At 45.0% G+C, this 23485-nt stretch overlaps 1 protein-coding gene across 4 annotated transcripts in view; it reads left to right on the top strand.

Moving 5' to 3' along the window:
• The window catches only part of ATP8B1 (ATPase phospholipid transporting 8B1), a 306728-nt gene that overhangs the window by 241097 nt on the left and 42146 nt on the right, over nucleotides 1-23485 (top strand). For all 4 annotated transcript variants that reach the window (XM_069220066.1, XM_069220071.1, XM_069220080.1 and 1 more), the window contains exons 23-24: nucleotides 2480-2703; nucleotides 11835-11918. In XM_069220066.1, coding sequence (XP_069076167.1) covers nucleotides 2480-2703; nucleotides 11835-11918 — 308 coding nt within the window. The remainder of the gene's footprint in view (nucleotides 1-2479; nucleotides 2704-11834; nucleotides 11919-23485) is intronic.

The following is a 23485-nucleotide window of genomic DNA, read 5'->3' as shown; positions in this document are numbered from 1 at the left end:
AAAGGCCTGTTTATTCCTAATTTGCTTTTGAACTGTGGCATTGTTATTTGGGAGTGCTTTAGCACCCCCATCTCCCCTACTTTCAGTGCCTTTGCTGCAGGCATGAAATTGAGGAAGAGGAAGTTATGCTGGTAATAATGAGCACTGACCAAAATAAATAAACTTGTAGACACAACATTGCTTCACACAGGCATCTATGATTAGTAGCAAAGATAAGCAAAATCAGTGAAGCAGAAAGGTAAGAGGCAGGAAATGTCTTCCTCGGAGTGCCTCATGAAAAAGGAAAAAGAGTTCCCAGATAGCGAGCTCTCATGCTCCACGAGAGGGACAAAGACATGCTGGGAGCCTAAAACAAATAAAGCCAGCAAATAGAAATCAAGCAAATGTGAGTTACAAACCACAAAGCCAATGGTAAGCAATGGGCGGAATGCATTCCTACGAAAGCTTTTAATATGTCCCTAAAATGTCTTTGCAACCAGACAGCTTCACTCCCCGGAAGACTTCAGCCTAAAAATGACAAATACAGAGTTTATTTTTTTGGGAATGCTAAAATAGCCATAATTCGGAAAATAAATAGCAAAATGGCATTTTTCATTCTAATCTGACAGGAGAAGCTAGGGAAATAATTTAAAAGTATATAATGAAGACAGTATTAATGGAATAAGAAAACAGAAGTTAAACACTCATTTTTAGTTAATTAAAAAAAGGTAAAGACTTTTGAAGGGATATGGAAAATGTGGCGTTTGGCTGTTAAAAATAAATACAGTTGGAGACAAGTTCTAAATCATCAAACTCTTGACCGTTTCAAGGAAAATGATACAAAATATTTAATCCAATGTCCTCAATGTTTTATTTTACGCTTGGCACACTGTGGGAGGAATTGCTTACTGTCACAGTTGTCCTCAGACAATTTCATATTTTATATATCTTATTGTCAATAATTATTGTTTCTAATAAATAAAGTGTCCTTTTTATCTCATGCTCTATATGTTGTCAATACATACCAAAACAACATCCAGCTTAAGAATGTGGGGTGTTTATGGTTGTATCCAAGGCTCAGAAATGCTGCAATTTTCTCTTCTGTTTCACAACTGGTGCTTTATGTTGTAGAACGTTGTGAGTCACCTGAAACATGCCAATGTCTTGATCTATCTTGTGAGATTCATCTTGGTTGTGAGATTCATCTTTGTACAGGACACATTTCAGAGGCAAGGCTTCCACTATGGAGCTAGCTATCTTGTGCCTTTAATAACAGATTAACTCGGAGCATCTAGACAAGCTTTAAGTTATTGACTTGTGAGACAGACATGCAGAACATGAGTGGGCAGGAGAATGATAGTGCCAGGAGCAGATTTGTTCATCAAACCATTCTGGATATTCCAGAGTTGAACCTCTACTATTGCAACAGTGAAGCGTTGCCTACTGTCCTCTCTGATGAACGGAGACCAGTATTTCTATGTCCAGAGATATACCTATGAAGTTGCTTGGATTGATAGGGCATTAAAGGATGTAACCCTGATTCGGTGCTACTATTACTACCATTGGGAACTATGTGGAGGTTCATGGCTCAAAGTGGAGACTGATAATAATTGTTCCCTACATGAACTTGTACTAGATCATGGTTTTTTCTGTTCATTATCTAATAATCTACAACACAGAGACCAGCATATGACAAGATGTTCTTCCGCCAAAGACAGGATTTACACCTTTGTGACCAGCATGAATGTGTCCCTTTTGATAAACTAGCAAATCTGTGATCCTAGATTGGATAGAAAACTTTGACATTTTGTGATACTAAGATGTACCTATGATGCAGTCCTTGTCATTTAGACAAATAGTGTCTATTGATATAGTCATCCAAGAGACAGCATTTAACTTAGATCGTGAAAGGATGGTTTGAAATCTGATACACAGCGAGGCACATTGGACTACTTGTGAATGTACATAAGACTGTGATGGATATGGATGCAAGTATCAGACCACTTTGTGGTCATAAAACCAATTTTTGATAGCAGTAGTGACAAGCCTACCATAACTGTTAAAGACCTGTGGATGACTTTATCCGATGAAACAAAAATTTGTGAGTGAAAAATTATTCTTTTAGAAGATAAACAAAATGGGTCTCCAGCATAGTTCCAAACTGGCAAGTTTCATGTCAGATTTTCAAAAAAATACACATGATAAATCTAAACTCATTGAATATAAATTTGACTCATCTACAATTTTCAAAATTATTCTGAAAGTCTGGCATAGATCATGATTTACTTTAAACACCCTTGATGTAAATAAAACATGTCACACAAAAAGATAAGGGATCCTTGAATTAGAATGTATCTTTTTTTGTATTGAAGAAATATCATACAGATGAAAGTAGGCTGAAAAATGTATAAAAATTTTAATGTAACACAGTTGATGTCATTATGTTTTATAGTGTAAATATGTTAACCAAAATATGTTGAACATCATGATTACTTTTCAGCTGCTCATATTGGAGTGGGCATAAGTGGTCAGGAAGGAATGCAGGCAGTGATGTCCAGTGACTACTCGTTTGCACAGTTTCGATTCTTACAACGGTTGATCCTTGTTCATGGAAGGTGGTCATACATAAGGATGTGCAAGTTCTTGCGATATTTCTTCTACAAAAACTTTGCATTCACCTTAGTTCATTTTTGGTACTCATTCTTCAATGGATTTTCTGCACAGGTAAGTTCTGTTACAGGTTTGCAATGTGTAATTACATGTGAACTAGTGCACGCATTCCAAGTTTCCGTGTATAACAGGCCGAGTACAAAATTCAAAATGGGGACTTTCTTTGTATAAAAGATACTTGAAGATTATGACCTTGATAGCGTTCTACTATCCAGAAGCCTTCTGCAATGTAAATAGATGTTTATGAAGGTACAACTCAGTCACCATTCACTTTGCTAACTGTGAAATGTACTTGTTTGTTCCATCTATCTCGTATGTGTTAGTAAATATTGAGTTTACTTAATCAGTGTGGTTTTATTATCTCAAACTACTACTTATGTAGGCCAACATTAAAGAACATCCTAAATTATAGGAGGGGGCAGTAAACAATTTTGAAAACAAAATAACCAGTACTTGCATTTTAAATAACAGCTTATTAAAATAAGCAGACAGTAAAACAACCATTCAAGTTTACTCTTAATTTAACTATTAAAAGTATTATTTATTAATTTTTGATTAATGTGGCTAAAATGGTGTGGCTGAGAAAGAGCCCCAAAAGATCCCTAGCAATACCTTATGTTATTTAGTACCTTATGCATAGTTGTGTATGAACTCCAAAGCTATCTCCTTGCCATTACTACAAACATGCTGCAAAACCCAGATCATAAGCTGCAGTTTCAAATCCAATAAAAAAAAAGACTACTGCTTGCCATATTTATGTATACTTCAAGGCTAGAAAGTCAAAATGAAGACAAATTAGATGAGATTTGTAGAAATTCATTCACCAAGTATATTCTGGGTCAAATCAGTAAAAAGCTTGATGTTTCTTTAGATAGTTAACTATGCATACGTGCTACTCAAAGCACTGTGTGCTCGTTAGTTACACTTTTATCCTGATACTCCTACTTTTTAAATTTCGCTAATACACTTCAAGGATACTGTGTTTTTAATAATTTTAGACAGCACTGTTCACATTGCGCTCTTAGAGCCCGGGGGTCAGCCATTTTACAGGCATCTTGGGGTTTGGTGGACGTCGGTCTAGTTGCTTGTTTCTGGGGCCACGCCCCCTCTTCACCACATGTGCAGACAAATGCTATTAAGACAGGGGGTGCCTCGGACGCACCGCTGGCACGCCTAAGCCAAGCCGGTCTGCACCTGTCTGCGACCGACCAGAAGCCAGAAATGCTGCTGGTCCTAAAGAAAATTGTATCCAGAGGCATTACACTGGAACTCAGGAATCTTAGGCCCAATTTCTGAGGGAGGAAAGAGGAGATGGCTCTTCTCCCTCCCCCTCCTACGAAACGATGGAGTTGTAGATCATGCTCCTGGACACCTGAGTATAGACGGAATAGTCCACCGGAGCTTGAGAATATGAACACATCGGTCCCCATAAAGTGTAGATTGATCAACGCCCGCTCCCTCATTAAGCATAGCCTGGAAATAAGAGATCTCAGTTTAGGAAAAAAATTGGATTGCTTATTTCTTAGAGAGTCCTGGGCCAGAGCGGACTCAGACCCTGACTTCATATCTGCATTGCCTATGGATTATGGAGTAGAAAGGAGAGACAGACAGAGCAGGGACTGAAAGGGGCGGTGGAGTGGCAATCATTTAAAAAAAATTCCTGAGCTGTATCCTTGACCCAATAATGGATGATTTGAACTCTTGTGAAGATGGCTATTTCAAAATCAAAATTGGAACTACTTCAAATATGGAGGGTCTTTTGATATACCGTCCACCTGGTCCCAAGAAGCAGTTTTTGGATAACTTGGTTCAAATTATTGAACCCCTAACCTCCTCAGATCACAGCATAATTCTCAGAGATTTCAACTTCCATTTGGAAGATAACGAGGACAAAGATACCGCCACTCTCCTTGACCTCATGACATGCTTTGGGTGGGTCCAGGCGATCAGTACAAATACCCACTTAGCAAGCCATGTATTGGATGGTATTTTCTCCACAAATAAAAATATTACGATAGGAGAGTGTTTGCAGTTAGATTGGACAGCTCACAGGTTCATTCCTTTTGACTTAAGATCTAGGAGACTGAAGGATTTTAAACAGTCTCCATCTGCAGGAAATGGGATCAGATAAAAAAGAGAGGAACTCGTCCATATCTTAGAGGGCAATCGGGGAGGCTTGAGGAAAGAACAGGGGTCTTGAGTTGCCAACCTTAATGCTTGGATTAAGGATGCTATAGAGCTTGTGGCCCCTTTAAAGGTTGTTTATTGCAAAGCTAAGAGAAAGACATCTGCCCCATGGTATACTGGAGAGCTCAAGGCTCTCCAAAGAGATTCTAGAAGGCAGGAAAGGAAATAAACACTCGACCCTAGCCTACCTGTTAGCATAAAACTTAGTGAATTGAGAGGAGCGTACAAATATGCTATTAAACTGTCTAAGACATGCTGCTACTCAAAGAAAAATGTAAATGCAGATAATGTCCCTAAAGAATTATTTAAAACTGTTAAGGCCTTAACCTCCCCAGTTTCTCCTCAAGTTTTAGATAACTCACAGAGTTTCTGTGATAAGGTAGCTAATTTCTTTAAAGACAAGATTGTTAAGATTTACTGAGTTTTCTGCCCCACTGCTATCTTTGGGAGATCAGGACAGTAGTCCCAAGGGGAGGCCGGCAGAGGGCCCCATGCTGGCAAATTTCGCACCTTTAACTATTGACATAATCCAGTCTCTGTTAACCAAGATTCATTTGGGGTCCTCTGCGGACCCGTAACCCCTCTCCTGACCCCCCCCACCCCTGGGCGTGTTTCCCTCAGAATGGAAAGAAACTGTTATAGTACCCATTAAAAAAAAAAAAAAAACTGGGGGAGACCCTGGAGATCTCAAAAACTTAGACCCAATTGCCCTCTTACCTACATTAGCAAAAATTTGGGAAAAACGTTTAAATCAAGAACTCACTTCCTACCTGACGACACATGACTGCCTGGATACATCGCAACGCAGCTTCTGGAAATATAGTACGGAAACTGCCTTGATTGCAGCTACAGATGCCATCAGAAAACCGGTAGATCAGGGTGGGGGTGCCATCTTAATCCTGCTCGATTTATCTGTAGCATTTGACACCATCTCGCCCCTCATATTAACCCATCGTCTTCATCAGGTAGGATTGAGGGGGATCAGCTCTGAATATTCTGACGACATTCTACCAAGACAGAACCCAAATGCGGGGATTTTAGCTCTGCTTCATTTCAGCTCCCTTGCGGAGTCCCTCAGGGGTCTTCTTTAAGCTGGACCCTTTTTAACCTGTAGGTCGCGCCTTTGATGGATTTTGTCCGGTCCTTTGAGTTCCAGGTGTCCTCCTATGCTGATGACACCCAAATTTTAGTTTCCTTCCAAGATAAGATTCCCATCACAGCTAACAGATTTCAATCATGCATGAGAGCAGTCAATATCTGGATGGACCAAAACTGTCTAACAATGAATGGAGACAAAACCGAGGTCATTATCTTCGGTGGGAACCCTTCCTTCTGGAATTCAAACTGGTGGCCTGAGTCATGTGGGCCCTTACCAGTACCATCATCAGTGGTTAAAAACCTCGGGATCACTTGTGATTCAGGTCTAACATTTGACACTCAAGTGAATAAAGTCACAAAAACGTGTGTTTGGATTATTAAGATGTTAAAGAAAGTTCTCCCCTTCATCCCTCAGGAACTCAGAGTTACGGTAGTATTGGCCTTGATTGTGTCCACATTGGACCATTGTAACGCCCTCTACTTCAACATTAGGCAAGCATCTCTGAATAAGTTACAACTCATTCAGAAACAGAGTGCTTGGTTGGTACTGGGGTTAAAAAAGATTTCATCATCTTCACTGGCTACCGATTAGGAAGCATATAATTTTCACTGCACTATGTATGGCTCGTAAGGCCCTCCATTCACAAGGCTCTCTATACTTACAATCGGCTATTAAGTGGTATACTCTTAGCTGCAGCTCAAGATAGACGATCTTAAGCTGGCACGTACCTAATGGACAAAAAAGGCAAAGTGAGGGAATAGAGCCTTCTCTACAGCCGCCTCAAGATTATGGAATTCTCTCGCTTTCAAACGCTGAAATATTCCCTTTGTACTGCCGTTCCGCAAGCAAGTCAAAACTTGGTTATTTTCACTACAATCTTCACGTGTTGCAGCAGTCCATGGTTACTGCGTTAACGCTTAGATACCTCTGGTTGAAATGTGCTTTATAAATCCCCTACACATACATATATGATAGTAGCATGCCAGTTGATGATATTGAAATGAATAAAACATAATCAAAAGTTACACTGTTAGAACAGTTTTGTTTCTTGACCAGCTTGCACAATGCTTAAAGAGGAATGGCACGATGCCGGGACAAAGTGTTGTACTGGCATTTATTGATACTGATTTTGGGTAGTGTTTCAGTGAACCTTTATCAGATGAAAAAGAGTTCTACAAGGCTTGTTTCTGCTCTACTTATACCACATATGATAACTATGTAAAAATGCAGCAAGTATGGGCATATCCCCACCATCCACCTGGGAAGAGATGGTCACCTTGTTCTTGAAGCCAGATGAATCAGATGATCAAAATAATTCATAATGGCCATACCTCAGTGTGGTAATAAAATAATGGTTGGATTAGCACCTCTTACCCTTTTGACTTATGTGGAACCCCAATGAATCACTAATATCATACTGCTTCACCTCTTAGCGTCTGGAGATTACTTGTTGTCACCTGGAAGAAGCACACTGCAAACAGGTGCCTATCACCTCTCAGTTTAACAACATACGGGTTGTGTTAGAAATGGGGTATCTGGTTGGCTAGGGTATGCACCTAAGCCAGGCAGAACCCACCAACTCAAGTCATGGTGAGGGGTTACACACCCCGGATTACCACTGCTCACTCCCTTGGCCCTCCTTTACCATTGTTACCTAGGATGCCTTCTGAAAATTAAACAGGGGTCTTTGAAGGTCCCCTACATTTGATTCCCCACTTACAGGTATGCCCCTCTTCCTGCAGAATCCCTTTAACACACCTAAATTGTAGAGCAACAGGTTGCCTGGGTCAAAGGTAGATTCCATTTTGATGAGGGCAACACAAGTGTCAAAAAACAAGAGTCCTAAGTGCAAGCATTTGAAACAGGGGTAATAAATAAAAATAACTGTTTTTAGAGAACAGGAGAATAAAAAAAATTAGAACATGTAATCGTTTGAGTGCAATTTGTGGTGCGACAATGTGTCACAATGTAATTGTGCAAGTCCTATCCCACCGCTGCCACCAATGTTAGAAATGGGGTTTCTGGTTGGCTAGGTTATGCACCCAAGCCAGGCAGAACCCATACACTCTAGTCAGGGTGAGGGTGGGTTACACACCCCAGATAACCCCTGCTTCACCCTCTTGCTAACTTGGCACAAGCAGTCAGGCCTAAACCGGAGACAATGTGTAAAGTGATGGCACAACACACGTGACGTACTACATACACCACAAAGGAAACACAACACCAAGTTATATAAAAATACACTGTATTGCACAAATTATTAGACTAAACACGACAAGTATCAGTAATATGCTGCTACATAGATATATAGAACATAACTCAGTTACTATTACTCTGCAAAAGCAAAACAGTAGTCACAAAAACACATAGGTTACTGGTCGTCCTGCAACTTAAGCAGTAGTCAGGTTGTCATGATTACAAAAAATGCACATCCCAATAATCCTACTATTAGGAATGCCTAGGTATTACTATGAATGCACACAAGGTTAAACATTCCCTGATAGGCCCATCTACAAATGAACATACTATCAAAAATGATAAGACATTATCATGAGTGAGTGCCTCAGGCATAGCTTACCAAATAAATCACATGTCATAATGCCATTGCATCGATCATCGGCATGATTTCCCCCACAAGGAGCTCCAGTGCTCTCATTACAGGGAGCATGATACAGTTACAACGGGGGAAGCAGTCCAGCTCCTCTCACAGGGACTGCAACCATGTGGAATGCCCCTCCCAGCCGGGTGCCCCCGGCAAGGGAATGGTGGGAGAGACCCTCCTTGGGCTTCCCCAGTCACGAAAAAGGAGGAACCAGGTGGCAGCCACGCGTGTTAACGCGGGACGGCTGCTGTCTTTCGCCCTGCACGTCTCCTGCGCGTAGCGGGCGGGAAAGATCGAGAGGGGGATTCAGAGGCAGCTGCCCTTGTCCACATGGGACAGTGGCTATCTTCTGCACTGCGCCTCCTGCGCGTGGTTCGACTCCTCTCCTTCTGCCCGCCTGGGCCGCAGTGGTGTCTGGTGGTGCCTCGGGGTCACTGACCTCAGTGTCCACAAAGCCCAGCTGTCACTCCCAGACGTGGATTGGAGTCAGGCTGCAAAACACCAGAGTCATAAGCACAGAGAAATGCTCACTCTATAGAAGTGGCACATCTATAATGGTAATAAAAAAATCCACCTACACCAGTATGCAGCATTTCTCACTACCATTACAACCATACCAAACATGCCTACACTACCCCTCATAGATCATACAATACCACCCAGACCTAAGGTAGAGCATTTCCAATGCAATCCTATCAGAAAGGCAGCACCCAGCAGTGATAAACCAAATAGGTTGTTTGTCACTACCAGGACAGGCCACACAACTAGGCACATGTCCTGCCTTTTACATACATAGCAACCTCCCAATAGGGCTAGCTAGGGCTCACCTTAGGGGTGACATATATGTAGTAACAGATGTGTTCCAGGCCTGGAAAGTAAATTTAGATGCCATGTCCCTGTGGCAGTAAATTGCGCATGCAGGCCCTGTGCTAGCAGGCCTGAGACACGTTTGAAAGGCTACTTCTGTGGGTGGCGCCAGAGATACCACTGTACAAGGCACTTAGAGGTAAATTAAATGTGCCAACCAGGTGTAAGCCAATCATACCAAGTATAGAAGGGAGAGCACATGCACTTTAGCACAGCAGTCGTAAAGTGCCCAAAGTCCTAGCGTCAGCAAAAAGGGTCAGAAAAAATAGGAGGAAGGAAAAAAGTTTGGGGATGACTCTAAAAAAGACCAGGTCCGACAGTCTGAATATACAAACTTTTGGTTAAGAGGGGGAAGAGTAATCTGCTGATATTAGGTCTGTGGTAGGCAAATTATGTGAGAGTTGATTGTTTAAAAGTAAGTATATTTAATGGAAACAAAACTGGTATCATGCAAATTTGAGTTATTCAGCATTTGTGCAACTTATTGTTTTGCTTTCAGTTTTTCCTTCAGAGTATAGTCATTACATTTGCAGACACATTGGGCCCTTAAGTGGAACCCTTAAGTGAGTAAGCATCTAAAAAAATAAATATAAATGGTCTAATCAGCTATTTTGTATTAGGGGGTTGACAAAGGTGTTTGTTTGTTTTCTGCAATTTCAAGGTGGAGTCTTGGTCATATGCTGGTACACTATAATAAAGACAATTATAAAACAAGATACAATCATTATTTGGGAACAAGAATTTCAGCTTTAACTGTGGAGCTGCTTTTAATACAAGCAGTGTTGAAAGAAACTCAGAAAGTTAGGGCAGTTCAGAGTCTAGAGCAGATTAATAAAGAGAAGTAACTCTTTAAGCAAACAGATGTATTCCTTTAGAATCTGAAACACACAATATACAATCAGTGAATTTCTATGGAACCTTGGCGCTCCAAATCCTCTTGCATAGAAAAGAAAAAGAAAATCAATGACAACTAACTACCACAATATAGAGACTAGCATTGACACACACAGATGTGGACGGGGACGTGAGGTTAGCCTAAGGCACAATTTCTGTGTACGCACAGACTCCTGCATTTTCAGCTCATTCAATGCTTTTACTACACTCCAGATAGGTAACACTAAATGGAATCTCTTCACGTTTCCACACAATCTGAGCCTCATACAATAGTATCTGATTTACATTAAACATATATATTTTAAAATACTAACTCTTTTTCAGTGCGTTTAATTTCGCAGTACATTCTGCTTTTATTTGAGATGATTGATAGGTGCATAACAGAGAACCAGATGAGTGGTGGATGACAAAACTGTGTTTTTAAGAGACAGATTTGGATTTAGTATGTCCCTTCAAGAAGTTCAACTCTGCAGGCACTGACAGCATTTTGAATGCCATCAGATGCGAATTACCTTTTTGCTGAAGACTGCTATCATGCAGAATATGCTACCGGGTTCATTTGGGAGCATGCTGCCGTATAGTAAGTCCTGTCTCTTTGGCTATAGGTGTTGTGATTATTTGCCAAGTAGCTGTAACACAAGATCATCAAGCTACAGAAGGAATCATTTGCAAGCTCTGAGGAAACAGACTGTCTGGCTTGGGTGATGCACCTTGCCAGCAAGCACTTCAAACTTACTAGTGATATTGCAAAGAGGCGTCACCTCAGTTACCATCCAAGAGTGCTGATATTACAAATATAATTCAAGACTTATGCTAACCTCACTAGAAACAATGAAGTATAGTATATAGTAATGGTTAAATCTACCATTATAGTAACGCTGCTGCTGTATTAGTAAAGCACCTGGACATAAAACTAAGATGCCTCTCACATCTTCACACTAAGCTGTCATCTGAGTCCAGCGGAAGGTGGGCGCCTGTGATGCTGGAGGGGAGCTGCTAGAATCATACCTACTTCTGTGCTATTAAAGACAAAACTAAGGGCATCAGACCACCATCAATACCTTTATGCATTATTCTCAATGTCCACATAAAAAAGGCTGAAGTGTGAGGGAATGTGCAGCTCCCACCCTTGGCTTTTTTATCCCACCTGCATTTTGACATGACAAAATTGAAAACTGACAAACCAGTTTAGAAGCTAATAACTTTTTATGAAGAACTGAATCGTTTTCAAACTATAACATCTGTTTTAGGTGAGGCCTCTTTACCTTTTTGAAGATGAAATTACATTTTTGTTATATTTCTGAAAGGAATATAAAATTCACCTGTAAGCTTTGAAATCACTTACAGTAACAACCCTCTTAACAACATTTGTCTTGTGTGTTGCATATTTTTGAAAGCATAACCATATAACCATAATCCTTTACTTGTTTCCATAATAGGACTTCTTGTGAACGCACTTTAGTTACTTCATGCTTCGGAATTTGTTTTTTGTAAAACTTTGTCACTTAAAGCATTGACACTAAATGTTTTTTCCAGCCCGTGTATGAGGATTGGTTCATTGCGTTATACAACGTTTTGTATTCTAGTCTTCCAGTTCTTCTTGTTGGCTTGCTCGATCAGGTATGTTACATGAATTTAAGAGTTTTTGTATTTTCTGCTCTGTACTGTGCAACCACATTTAAAATGTCCATCTGCAACACAGCTGTTAAGCTTCAACATAATAAATTATTTGTTTCCTTAGGTAGAGAAGTAACTTCATCAACTTATTTTAGAACTAATAAACTCTTTGGCCTACTGAATCATTATTGAACATATGAGAAGTGTCTAGTTAAACTATAGGATTTAATTCTATCTTTTGTTTTCACAGGAGCTCACTTTTCCCAGGTTCTTAACCAGATGTTATCTCAGCTTTGTGTTCACTCTTCCTTCTCATTTCTCTTTGGTGGGTTAATCAAACCAATTTCAAGCTATCTTTCCCTCCTTGCTGTGTTGGTTTCCTGCTATTTAGCGTGTTGTTAAATTCATCTGCAATACTGCTGCTCCTTCCCTATTGCTTTCCTGAACATCTCCTATACCTCAGTCATACTTCAGCTATATCTGGTTTTACTCCTCCACTATCATAAATTATATTAGTCTCTCTTATTTAACGGGGTATTTCTGTCATGTTCTACTCTTCAGCGGTCATTCCCTTAGTTCCAGATTTTTAAATTGACTCCATTCCCACCTTACTTTTTCTTCATTTATTCTTCATTTTTTCTCACCTCGGTTTGTCATTCCTTTGAACTACTGTTTTACAATTCTGTTTCACTTGGACCAGCATCTCAGCCTTTATTTGTTAGTATAATAACCTACAAATGTGTTTGTGGAATGTATGCCTAACCTGAGGAGCATTGTGGTGCTGCTGACATACAACAGTTTATTACAGCTGAATGATTACTTCTTTATATGTTATTACGACCTTGCTTGACACCTAACTTCTTTCACTGCTGTTGTCTTCAATGGTTCTATTCCATGCCCACCGATTCTATTTTGTTGCTCATCCCCTAATGTCTTTTTGCTCATTTCTTGTATTCTGCTAATGATTAAGCCACCGGTGAGTGCTTGATTTGATTACTGACTGTTAATTGGCCACGTTTCCTCAGACTGATTAAGATAAGTGCCCCAGGCTCTAATTTACTATTTATATATTAAACTGTTTGCCAGATACCTGGTTGTCTAGATTATCCTCTGAGAGTGCATCATTTTGCTTGGACTTCCTGAGCTAAGGAGAGACGCAGACAGGTCAATTTCCTATTTGGCCAGGATCCATACATCATGTATAAGCACCTACTCTCAAACCCAACCCAAAATCACCATCCTACTGCACATTTTACACCTCTTTATTCCCTCACTGTACTATAATAAATATGCAGATTACACAGGTAAAACTGGTGCAAGGCTGTCATATCCACATTACTTCCTCTCCCTTCACCCTTTGAGACCCAGCAACACTCTAGTTATTTGAATCCTCACATCCCTCGTCTTCTTAGGTAGTCCATTTGACCTGATCCGAAGTTCTTCTGGACCCAGAAAGGACTTAATTCATGAAATCTCTGACCTCATCAACTCTGCCTTTTCCTAACACACCCACAATACACTCCTCTAAGACCAAGAAACTGAAAGACTCCCTCAACACACTCCTCAAATTCTTTGTCATCAGCCAAAATGTTACAAAACCTAGAGGGAAAACCTTCACCTTAATAGCTTGTCCATCATTCATTTGCAAGCCCTCCAAACATCTGGATTAGACCAGTCCTCTCACCATCCCATTACCCTTTCTTAATCCCACATCTGACCAATCTGAATTAATAAAACAAACATTAGTCCTTCATGGAGTTGGCAATAAACTCTCTCTAAGAACTCATCAAGCTCCACTTCTCCCCATTCAACAACTGATAGTACCAAGCTCCAACACAACCCTGAAAAACTACATGGACACCAAGGTGGAATCAAGGTGACACTGAGAAGTGCTGTAGCTTGTTTCCATGTCTGTGTTAGCTTTCAGCATGGCTAATCCATTGCTTTAAACTCTCAAGCACTAACCCAGTCTATTCCCTGGGCATATCTTGCAATGTAAGATTCATTGTTGGTGCCCTTCTGTCTGAGAGGATCACCTCAGCTCTGTTGCCAGGAGAGGAGCAAGCCAGTACTAAAATTCAGACCATTTGTTCGAACAGTTAGTTGGGGCCACCAGGTCTAGTGAGAAGCTGCAAGAATGCTTTGCATTGCTAGTAAGTGCTGTTTCTAATGTTTTTGTTTAGTTTGATTTAGTTGCAGATTAGTTACAGTTGCAGCTCTATTGCTCTTACCTGTGTTTTTTTCTGCCTGTTCCCAAACATGTTGCCCAGCAGGATATTTGTGGGCTTTAGTGATTTACTCATGTCTGTTCCCACCAAGGGAGTCCAATAAACTCCAAAACTAGGTATGAGCTGCTAGGAAGCCTGGGCCCGGCTGTGGGCAAGGGACCATCTAGTGCAGGGGTTGCCTATCTTTTCTCTAATAGGAGATACTTAAGTTCAATGAAAATCATCCCAAGCTACTGATATTACTAATGTTGTAAAAGTGACCACATCAGAAGAGAATACATTAGAGACCACAAAATGCAAGATTAGCAGCTGTGATCACCTCAGATCATCATGCATGTTTGCTATTTGTAATGCAGAAAAGGCTTTGTCAGTGTGGAATGCCTCTACATGGACAATACATGATAGTCATAACTGCAATGCCCCAGACACCAAGGTAAGTATATTAGTACGTTTCTCCGGCGCCATATGATTTTTGAGTCAAATATCAGCTTTAATCATATTGTGCAAATTCAACTACTAAGCTCCAAATATCAGTTTGAGTTCTGAAAATATACATATTTTCATCTCCAATACACACTTTTCAATTTTGGTGTATACAAAAAAAAAATCTAATTTAGTACGCTGGGTGCACACTGGAGAGCTACTTAGAGGTAGCTGGAGAGCTAACTGTAATTCACGAACTACTCGTTGGAGAACCCTGTTCTAGTGTGTGCAGTGTGTTGGTCCCATGTTAGTAAATTTCCCTGATCATTTCCTCACAAAGATGGCAGTTTTAGAGCATCGATCACTGATGCTCAAAATGAAGGAGCACATACCTGAAGTGTTTTTGAGAATCAATAAGAAGAAAGGGGATTTAATGCAGCTGAACAGCTTCGCCAAGCCTTAAGCCTTTTTTTAGCCTATTTTAGGTGTGTCCTCCCAGCATGAGCATTCACAACTTGAAACAAGTCAAGATCCCCTCCCTGAAAAGCTACAGCATGCTCCATATACTGAAAATGTAAACAAGTCAATTGGTATGAGAGGCTGAATTCTGAGAGAGGGCAGCTGAATGGTCGAGTAAGTGCTAGCGTTCAGCCAGCACAGAAATCAAACTCAGATCAGCCAGTTAATGCTGAAAAGAAGTCTCAAAAAGAGATGTAAATTAGAAAATGAAAAGGAAGAGGAAAGGGCCAGAAATGGAGAAAAAAGATTGTGAGGGAGACTATCTTATTATATTATATCATAGCCCCAAATTAATTGGAACCCTGCTATATATACCGCTGCCTCAGACCGAGATCACAAATGCTCACAAAATGGTAAACTATTTATGTGCTGCACCATCAGATGGAAATTCTGAGAACAGCAATGGAAAAGAGTAGTTTGGAAGCCCCAAAATGGCTCACGGAACCTCACAACAGTTGTAATACATTGCAGTTCTGAAAAGGTATATTTGGTGGCAGAAACAATTGCATGTTTTGTCACCAAAGCCATAGCCCAACCCTCATATGAGGATGTAGTATGCTTGGTGCAGGCACATGAACACTGACAAAACTAGAGGAGCTGCATAACATGTCAAATAATATCCTGCATTATCACATTTGTTATAGACTGTCCTAACTCAGTTTTCAAGAAACAAAATAAAGAGAATGAACTTTTATCACCTAATTTATGGGTAGGCCTCATTGTAAATTAAGGCTGTATGCAGTTGCCTAAATCTTCTTTGACATCTAGTCCCATAGACACTCCTTTAAAAGTACCAGCCGGAGTGAATGTAACATCTTCCATTAATGTGGCCATCCAAGATCATTAGTAAGAGCAGAGAAGATCCTGAAAGCTAAGCAAAGATACACAGTCAAAAATGACAAGCTCAGAATTCTAGTTAAAGGCAAGCGAAACATTATGATCATTAATGTCCCCCCAATAGAAAGGAATGAACCCCAGGAGGCCTTAAGTAACAAAATTGTACGCCTCCACAATCTTCAAGATATGGAGAAGTTCATATTGCAGAATGGAATGAAATGATACTCGAGGGTAGGTCGCTCCCCCTGCCGCTGCAGCTCCTCCAGGTTCCTGAGTTCCTGAGACCCACCTCACAGTAAGTACCCCCCACCTCCCAGCCCCTCGCCCTGCCCCGCGCTACTCACCCTCTCTCCTGCTTCTTTTCTTCTTTTCCTCTTCTCTGTTCTTCCTCCTCGCTCCTCGTCTGTAATCTTCTTCTGTACTCTTCTTCTCCCCGTCTTCTCTCTTCTTCTGTGTGCTTCTCTGCCTCTCCTGTCGCCTCTCTTCTTCTTCATCTTCTTCTGAGGTCTTCTGCCTGTCTTCTGCCTTCTGTTCCTCGTCTTCCGTATCTTCATCTGTGATCTTCTGCTCTTCTGTGATCTTCTGCTCTTCTGTGATCTTCTGCTCTTCTGTGATCTTCTGGTCTTCGGTTCTTCCGGTTCTTCCGCTCTTCTGTCTTCGGCTCTTCTGCCTCCTCCGTCTTCTTCTCCCCGTGCCTGCCCTCCTGCTCCTGCCTCATCCCCCTCCCCCTCTCTATCACCCCTATCTAACCCGTTCGCTATCTACCTCCCTCACTCCTCCTATCTACCTATCTCTGTCTCTCTATCCCACTATCTAACTCCCTCACTCTCCACCTCCTCCTATCTACCTATCTCTCTATCTATCTATTTCTCTATCTATCGTTTTCTCTATCTATTTTTCTCTATCTATTTCTCTCTCTCCCCCCCTTCCCGCCACCCCCTCTATTACCTATCTTCCTATCCTCTCACTCTACCTCTCACCCTCACCCACCTCTACAACCCCCCTCCCCTATCTTCACAACCCTACTCCTATCTCTCTCCCTAATCTCCTAAACCTCCTAACACTCACCCCCTCCACCCTTAAACCCCCCTCCCCCAGCTCTTCTCACTCTACCTGTCCCCCCCCTCCCTCGCGCTTTCCCGCCGCAACCTCCTGCACGCCCCCGAGCTCCCATTCGCCCCCAGCTGACCCCTCCCCCCCCCCCCCCCTCCTACGGCGGCCGCTGCGCGAGCGCGCCAGAGCCAAGCCCGTCTGCGCCCGTCTGCGCCCGTCTGCGCCCGTCTGCGCCCGTCTGCGCCCGTCTGCGCCCGTCCGCGCCTGGCCCGCGCCCAGCGCCACGACCCCTGGTCCCCAGCTCTCCCAAGCCCCGCTGATCCGCTACGACCCCACCACCCTCCACGCCCTCAACCCAGGGCGCTCCAACACCTGCTTCCAAGCTTACCCCAAACGCACCCATGGACCCTTCGCCTGCAACTCCTGCAAACGCATCTTCCACCACGCAACTACCACGACCACAAGCCCACGCGCCATCAACCACCTCAAGTGCATCCTGGTCAACGCTCGTTCCGTCCACAAGCACGCCGTTGAACTCTGGGACCTCCTGGACTCCACAGCACCGGACGTCGCCTTCATCACGGAGACCTGGATGAACGCCTCCTCTGCTCCAGACATCGCCACCGCCATCCCCGAAGGCTACAAGACCGCACCAACCAAGTTGGAGGAGGTATCGCCATCGTCTTCAAAGACTCCATCAGCGTCACCACCTCCACGAAGACACCCCTGTCGCCGTTGAACACCTGCATTTTCAGATTCGCACCGACCCGAGGACCACCCTCAGAGGATCCCTCGTCTACCGTCCTCCCGGACCGCGCGCCCCTTTCAGCGACGCCATCGCCGACTTCATCTCCCCGCACGCCCTCGCCTCACCGGACTACATCCTCCTAGGCGACCTCAACTTTCATCTAGAACAAAACAACGACCCCAACACCACCCACCACCCTGCTCGACAACCTCGGCCTCAAACAACTGGTGAACACCGTCACACACATAGCCGGACACACGCTCGACCCTATCTTCTCCGCCAGCAAACACATCTTCTTCAGCCACACCTCCGCTCTACACTGGACCGACCACAGCTGTGTCCACTTCACATTCCGACCCGAGACCCGCCACCTCCGCACTCAACCCATCCCTCGTCGACAGTGGAACAAGATCCCCGAAGAGCAACTCTTCTCCGCACTCGCCGCCAACCAACCCACCCTCACCACCGACCCCAACGACACAGCCCTCAGCCTCACAAACTGGATCTCCAACTCCGCAGACAACCTTGCTCCCCTCAAACGCACGCATCGACAGACCAACACCAAAAAACCTCTCTGGTTCTCTGACACCCTCAAAGAAAACCTGTCGCGCCCTCGAGAAGGCCTGGCGCAAGGACCACACCGCTGACAACATGACCGCCCTCAAGAACGCTACCCGCGAACACCACAACCTGATCCGCGCAGCTAAAAGGAACTTTTTCACCGACAGACTGGACAAAAACAGCCACAACAGCAGAGAACTCTTCAGCATCATCAAGGAGTTCTCCAACGCCGTCACGCCCTCACAGGATTTGTGCGAATCCCTCGCCACCTTCTTCCATCGCAAGATCAGCGACCTCCACGACAGCTTCGGACACCAGACCCAACCTAACACCACCGAACCCGCACCCCCGGCCATCACCCTCAACAACTGGACTCACATCAACACTGAAGAAACCAAATCCACCATGAACTCTATCCACTCAGGCGCCCCTTCGGACCCCTGCCCTCACTTCATCTTTAACAAAGCTGACAACATCATCGCCCGCACCTCCAGGCCGTCATCAACTCTTCTTTTTCTTCTGCTACCTTCCCCGAATGCTGGAAACACGCCGAAGTCAACGCCCTACTAAGGAAACCTACGGCTGACCCGAGCGACCTGAAAAACTTCCGCCCCATCTCTCTCCTGCCTTTCCCAGCCAAGGTAATAGAGAAGACCGTCAACAAACAGCTGACCACCTTCCTGGAAAACAACAACCTGCTCGACCCTTCACAAACCGGATTCCGAACCAACCACAGCACGGAAACCGCCCTCATCTCAGTCACAGACGACATCAGATCCCTGATGGACAACGTGAAACAGTCGCCCTCATTCTCCTCGACCTCTCGGCTGCCTTCGACACCGTCTGTCACCACACCCTAATCACCCGCCTCCGCTCCATCGGGATCCAAGGCCAGGCCCTGGACTGGATCGCCTCCTTCCTCTCAAACCGTTCCCAAAGAGTTTACCTCCCTCCGTTTCGCTCAGAACCCACCGAGATCATCTGCGGCGTACCTCAAGGCTCATCACTCAGCCCGACACTCTTCAATGTCTACATGAGCCCCCTCGCCAACATCGTACGCAAGCACAACATCATCATCATCACCTCCTACGCTGACGACACCCAACTTATACTCTCCCTCATCAAGGACCCCGCCAGCGCCAAGACCAACCTACAAGAGGGTATGAAGGACGTCGCAGATTGGATGAGGCTCAGCCGCCTAAAGCTGAACTCTGAAAAAACGGAAGTCCTCATCCTCGGCAACACCCCGTCCGCCTGGGACGACTCCTGGTGGCCCACGGCCCTTGGCACCGCACCGACCCCCACAGACCACGCCCGCAACCTCAGCTTCATCTTGGACCCTCTTCTCACCATGACCAAGCAAGTCAACGCCGTGTCCTCCGCCTGCTTCCTCACCCTCCGCAAGATCTTCCGCTGGATCCCCGCGACACTAGAAAAACCGTGACCCACGCCCTCGTCACGAGCCGCCTGGACTACGGCAACACCCTCTACGCTGGGACCACAGCCAAACTCCAAAATCGCCTGCAACGCATTCAAAACGCCTCGGCCCGCCTCATCCTCGACGTACCCCGCAACAGCCACATCTCCGCACACCTGAGACACCTGCATTGGCTCCCAGTCAGCAAAAGGATCACCTTTCGACTTCTCACCCATGCACACAAAGTCCTCCACAACAAGGGACCGGAATACCTCAACCGACGCCTCAGCTTCTACGTCCCCACCCGCCTCCTCCGTTCCTCTGGCCTCGCTCTCGCTGCCGTCCCTCGCATCCGCCGCTCCACGGCGGGTGGGAGATCTTTCTCCTTCCTGGCGGCCAAGACCTGGAACTCCCTCCCCACCAGCCTCAGGACCACCCAGGACCACTCCGCTTTCCGGAGACTCCTAAAAACCTGGCTTTTCGAGCAGCAGTAACCCCCTCTTTTCCCTAGCGCCTTGAGACCCGCACAGGTGAGTAGCGCGCTTTATAAATGTTAATGATTTGATTTGATTTATCGTACGTTGTGCCATTAGGTGCCGAATCCCTTCACCTGAATCAATGCCTGGGTTTGGAGGGAGGGGGCAAAGGGCATAACAATGGCCCCTGAGCACTGATCAGTGCTGGAGAGGTAGCACTGGGGAGCAGACATGTAGGAAGTTGGCTCTGTATGTGCTATTTCAAAGTAAGGAATAGCATGCACAGAGTCCAAGGGTTCCCCTTAGAGGTAAAATAGTGGTAAAAAGAGATAATACTAATGCTCTATTTTGTGGTAGTGTGGTCGAGCAGTAGGCTTATCCAAGGAGTAGTGTTAAGCATTTGTTGTACATACACATAGACAATAAATGAGGTACACACACTCAGAGACAAATCCAGCCAATAGGTTTTTATATAGAAAAATATCTTTTCTTAGTTTATTTTAAGAACCACAGGTTCAAATTCTACATGTAATATCTCATTCGAAAGGTATTGCAGGTAAGTACTTTAGGAACTTCAAATCATCAAAATTGCATGTATACTTTTCAAGTTATTCACAAATAGCTGTTTTAAAAGTGGACACAGTGCAATTTTCACAGTTCCTAGGGGAGGTAAGTATTTGTTAGGTTAACCAGGTAAGTAAGACACTTACAGGGCTTAGTTCTTGGTCCAAGGTAGCCCACCGTTGGGGGTTCAGAGCAACCCCAAAGTCACCACACCAGCAGCTCAGGGCCGGTCAGGTGCAGAGTTCAAAGTGGTGCCCAAAACACATAGGCTAGAATGGAGAGAAGGGGGTGCCCCGGTTCCGGTCTGCTTGCAGGTAAGTACCCGCGTCTTCGGAGGGCAGACCAGGGGGGTTTTGTAGGGCACCGGGGGGGACACAAGCCCACACAGAAATTTCACCCTCAGCAGCGCGGGGGCGGCCGGGTGCAGTGTAGAAACAAGCGTCGGGTTTGTAATGGAAGTCAATGGGAGATCTAGGGATCTCTTCAGCGCTGCAGGCAGGCAAGGGGGGGGTTCCTCGGGGAAACCTCCACTTGGTCAAGGGAGAGGGACTCCTGGGGGTCACTCCTCCAGTGAAAGTCCGGTCCTTCAGGTCCTGGGGGCTGCGGGTGCAGGGTCTCTCCCAGGTGTCGGGACTTAGGATTCAAAGAGTCGCGGTCAGGGGAAGCCTCGGGATTCCCTCTGCAGGCGGCGCTGTGGGGGCTCAGGGGGGACAGGTTTTTGTACTCACAGTCTTAGAGTAGTCCTGGGGTCCCTCCTGAGGTGTTGGATCGCCACCAGCCGAGTCGGGGTCGCCGGGTGCAATGTTGCAAGTCTCACGCTTCTTGCGGGGAGCTTGCAGGGTTCTTTAAAGCTGCTGGAAACAAAGTTGCAGCTTTTCTTGGAGCAGGTCCGCTGTCCTCTGGAGGTTCTTGTCTTTTCGAAGCAGGGGCAGTCCTCAGAGGATGTCGAGGTCGCTGGTCCCTTTGGAAGGCGTCGCTGGAGCAGGATCTTTGGAAGGCAGGAGACAGGCCGGTGAGTTTCTGGAGCCAAGGCAGTTGTCGTCTTCTGGTCTTCCTCTGCAGGGGTTTTCAGCTAGGCAGTCCTTCTTCTTGTAGTTGCAGGAATCTAATTTTCTAGGGTTCAGGGTAGCCCTTAAATACTAAATTTAAGGGCGTGTTTAGGTCTGGGGGGTCAGTAGCCAATGGTTACTAGCCCTGAGGGTGGGTACACCCTCTTTGTGCCTCCTCCCAAGGGGAGGGGGTCACAATCCTAACCCTATTGGGGGAATCCTCCATCTGCAAGATGGAGGATTTCTAAAAGTCAGAGTCACCTCAGCTCAGGACACCTTAGGGGCTGTCCTGACTGGCCAGTGACTCCTCCTTGTTGCTTTCTTTGTTCCCTCCAGCCTTGCCGCCAAAAGTGGGGGCCGTGGCCGGAGGGGGCGGGCAACTCCACTAAGCTGGAGTGCCCTGCTGGGCTGTGACAAAGGGGTGAGCCTTTGAGGCTCACTGCCAGGTGTCACAGCTCCTGCCTGGGGGAGGTGTTAGTATCTCCACCCAGTGCAGGCTTTGTTACTGGCCTCAGAGTGACAAAGGCACTCTCCCCATGGGGCCAGCAACATGTCTCTGGTGTGGCAGGCTGCTGGAACTAGTCAGCCTACACAGACAGTCGGTTAAGTTTCAGGGGGCACCTCTAAGGTGCCCTCTGTGGTGTATTTTACAATAAAATGTACACTGGCATCAGTGTGCATTTATTGTGCTGAGAGGTTTGATACCAAACTTCCCAGTTTTCAGTGTAGCCATTATGGTGCTGTGGAGTTCGTGTTTGACAGACTCCCAGACCATATACTCTTATGGCTACCCTGCACTTACAATGTCTAAGGTTTTGTTTAGACACTGTAGGGGTACCATGCTCATGCACTGGTACCCTCACCTATGGTATAGTGCACCCTGCCTTAGGGCTGTAAGGCCTGCTAGAGGGGTGTCTTACCTATACTGCATAGGCAGTGAGAGGCTGGCATGGCACCCTGAGGGGAGTGCCATGTCGACTTACTCGTTTTGTCCTCACTAGCACACACAAGCTGGCAAGCAGTGTGTCTGTGCTGAGTGAGAGGTCTCCAGGGTGGCATAAGACATGCTGCAGCCCTTAGAGACCTTCCTTGGCATCAGGGCCCTTGGTACTAGAAGTACCAGTTACAAGGGACTTATCTGGATGCCAGGGTCTGCCAATTGTGGATACAAAAGTACAGGTTAGGGAAAGAACACTGGTGCTGGGGCCTGGTTAGCAGGCCTCAGCACACTTTCAATTGTAAACATAGCATCAGCAAAGGCAAAAAGTCAGGGGGCAACCATGCCAAGGAGGCATTTCCTTACACAACCCCCCCCCAAACGAAAGAGGATGAGACTAACCTTTCCCAAGAGAGTCTTCATTTTCTAAGTGGAAGAACCTGGAAAGGCCATCTGCATTGGCATGGGCAGTCCCAGGTCTGTGTTCCACTATAAAGTCCATTCCCTGTAGGGAGATGGACCACCTCAACAGTTTAGGATTTTCACCTTTCATTTGCATCAGCCATTTGAGAGGTCTGTGGTCAGTTTGAACTAGGAAGTGAGTCCCAAAGAGGTATGGTCTCAGCTTCTTCAGGGACCAAACCACAGCAAAGGCCTCCCTCTCAATGGCACTCCAACGCTGCTCCCTGGGGAGTAACCTCCTGCTAATGAAAGCAACAGGCTGGTCAAGGCCATCATCATTTGTTTGGGACAAAACT

The sequence above is a fragment of the Pleurodeles waltl genome, chromosome 1_1 (genome assembly GCF_031143425.1).
Source record: "Pleurodeles waltl isolate 20211129_DDA chromosome 1_1, aPleWal1.hap1.20221129, whole genome shotgun sequence".
Classification (NCBI taxonomy): domain Eukaryota; kingdom Metazoa; phylum Chordata; class Amphibia; order Caudata; family Salamandridae; genus Pleurodeles; species Pleurodeles waltl.
The sequence above is the reverse complement of the archived record's forward strand: the minus strand, read 5'-3'. Positions and strand labels throughout refer to the sequence as shown.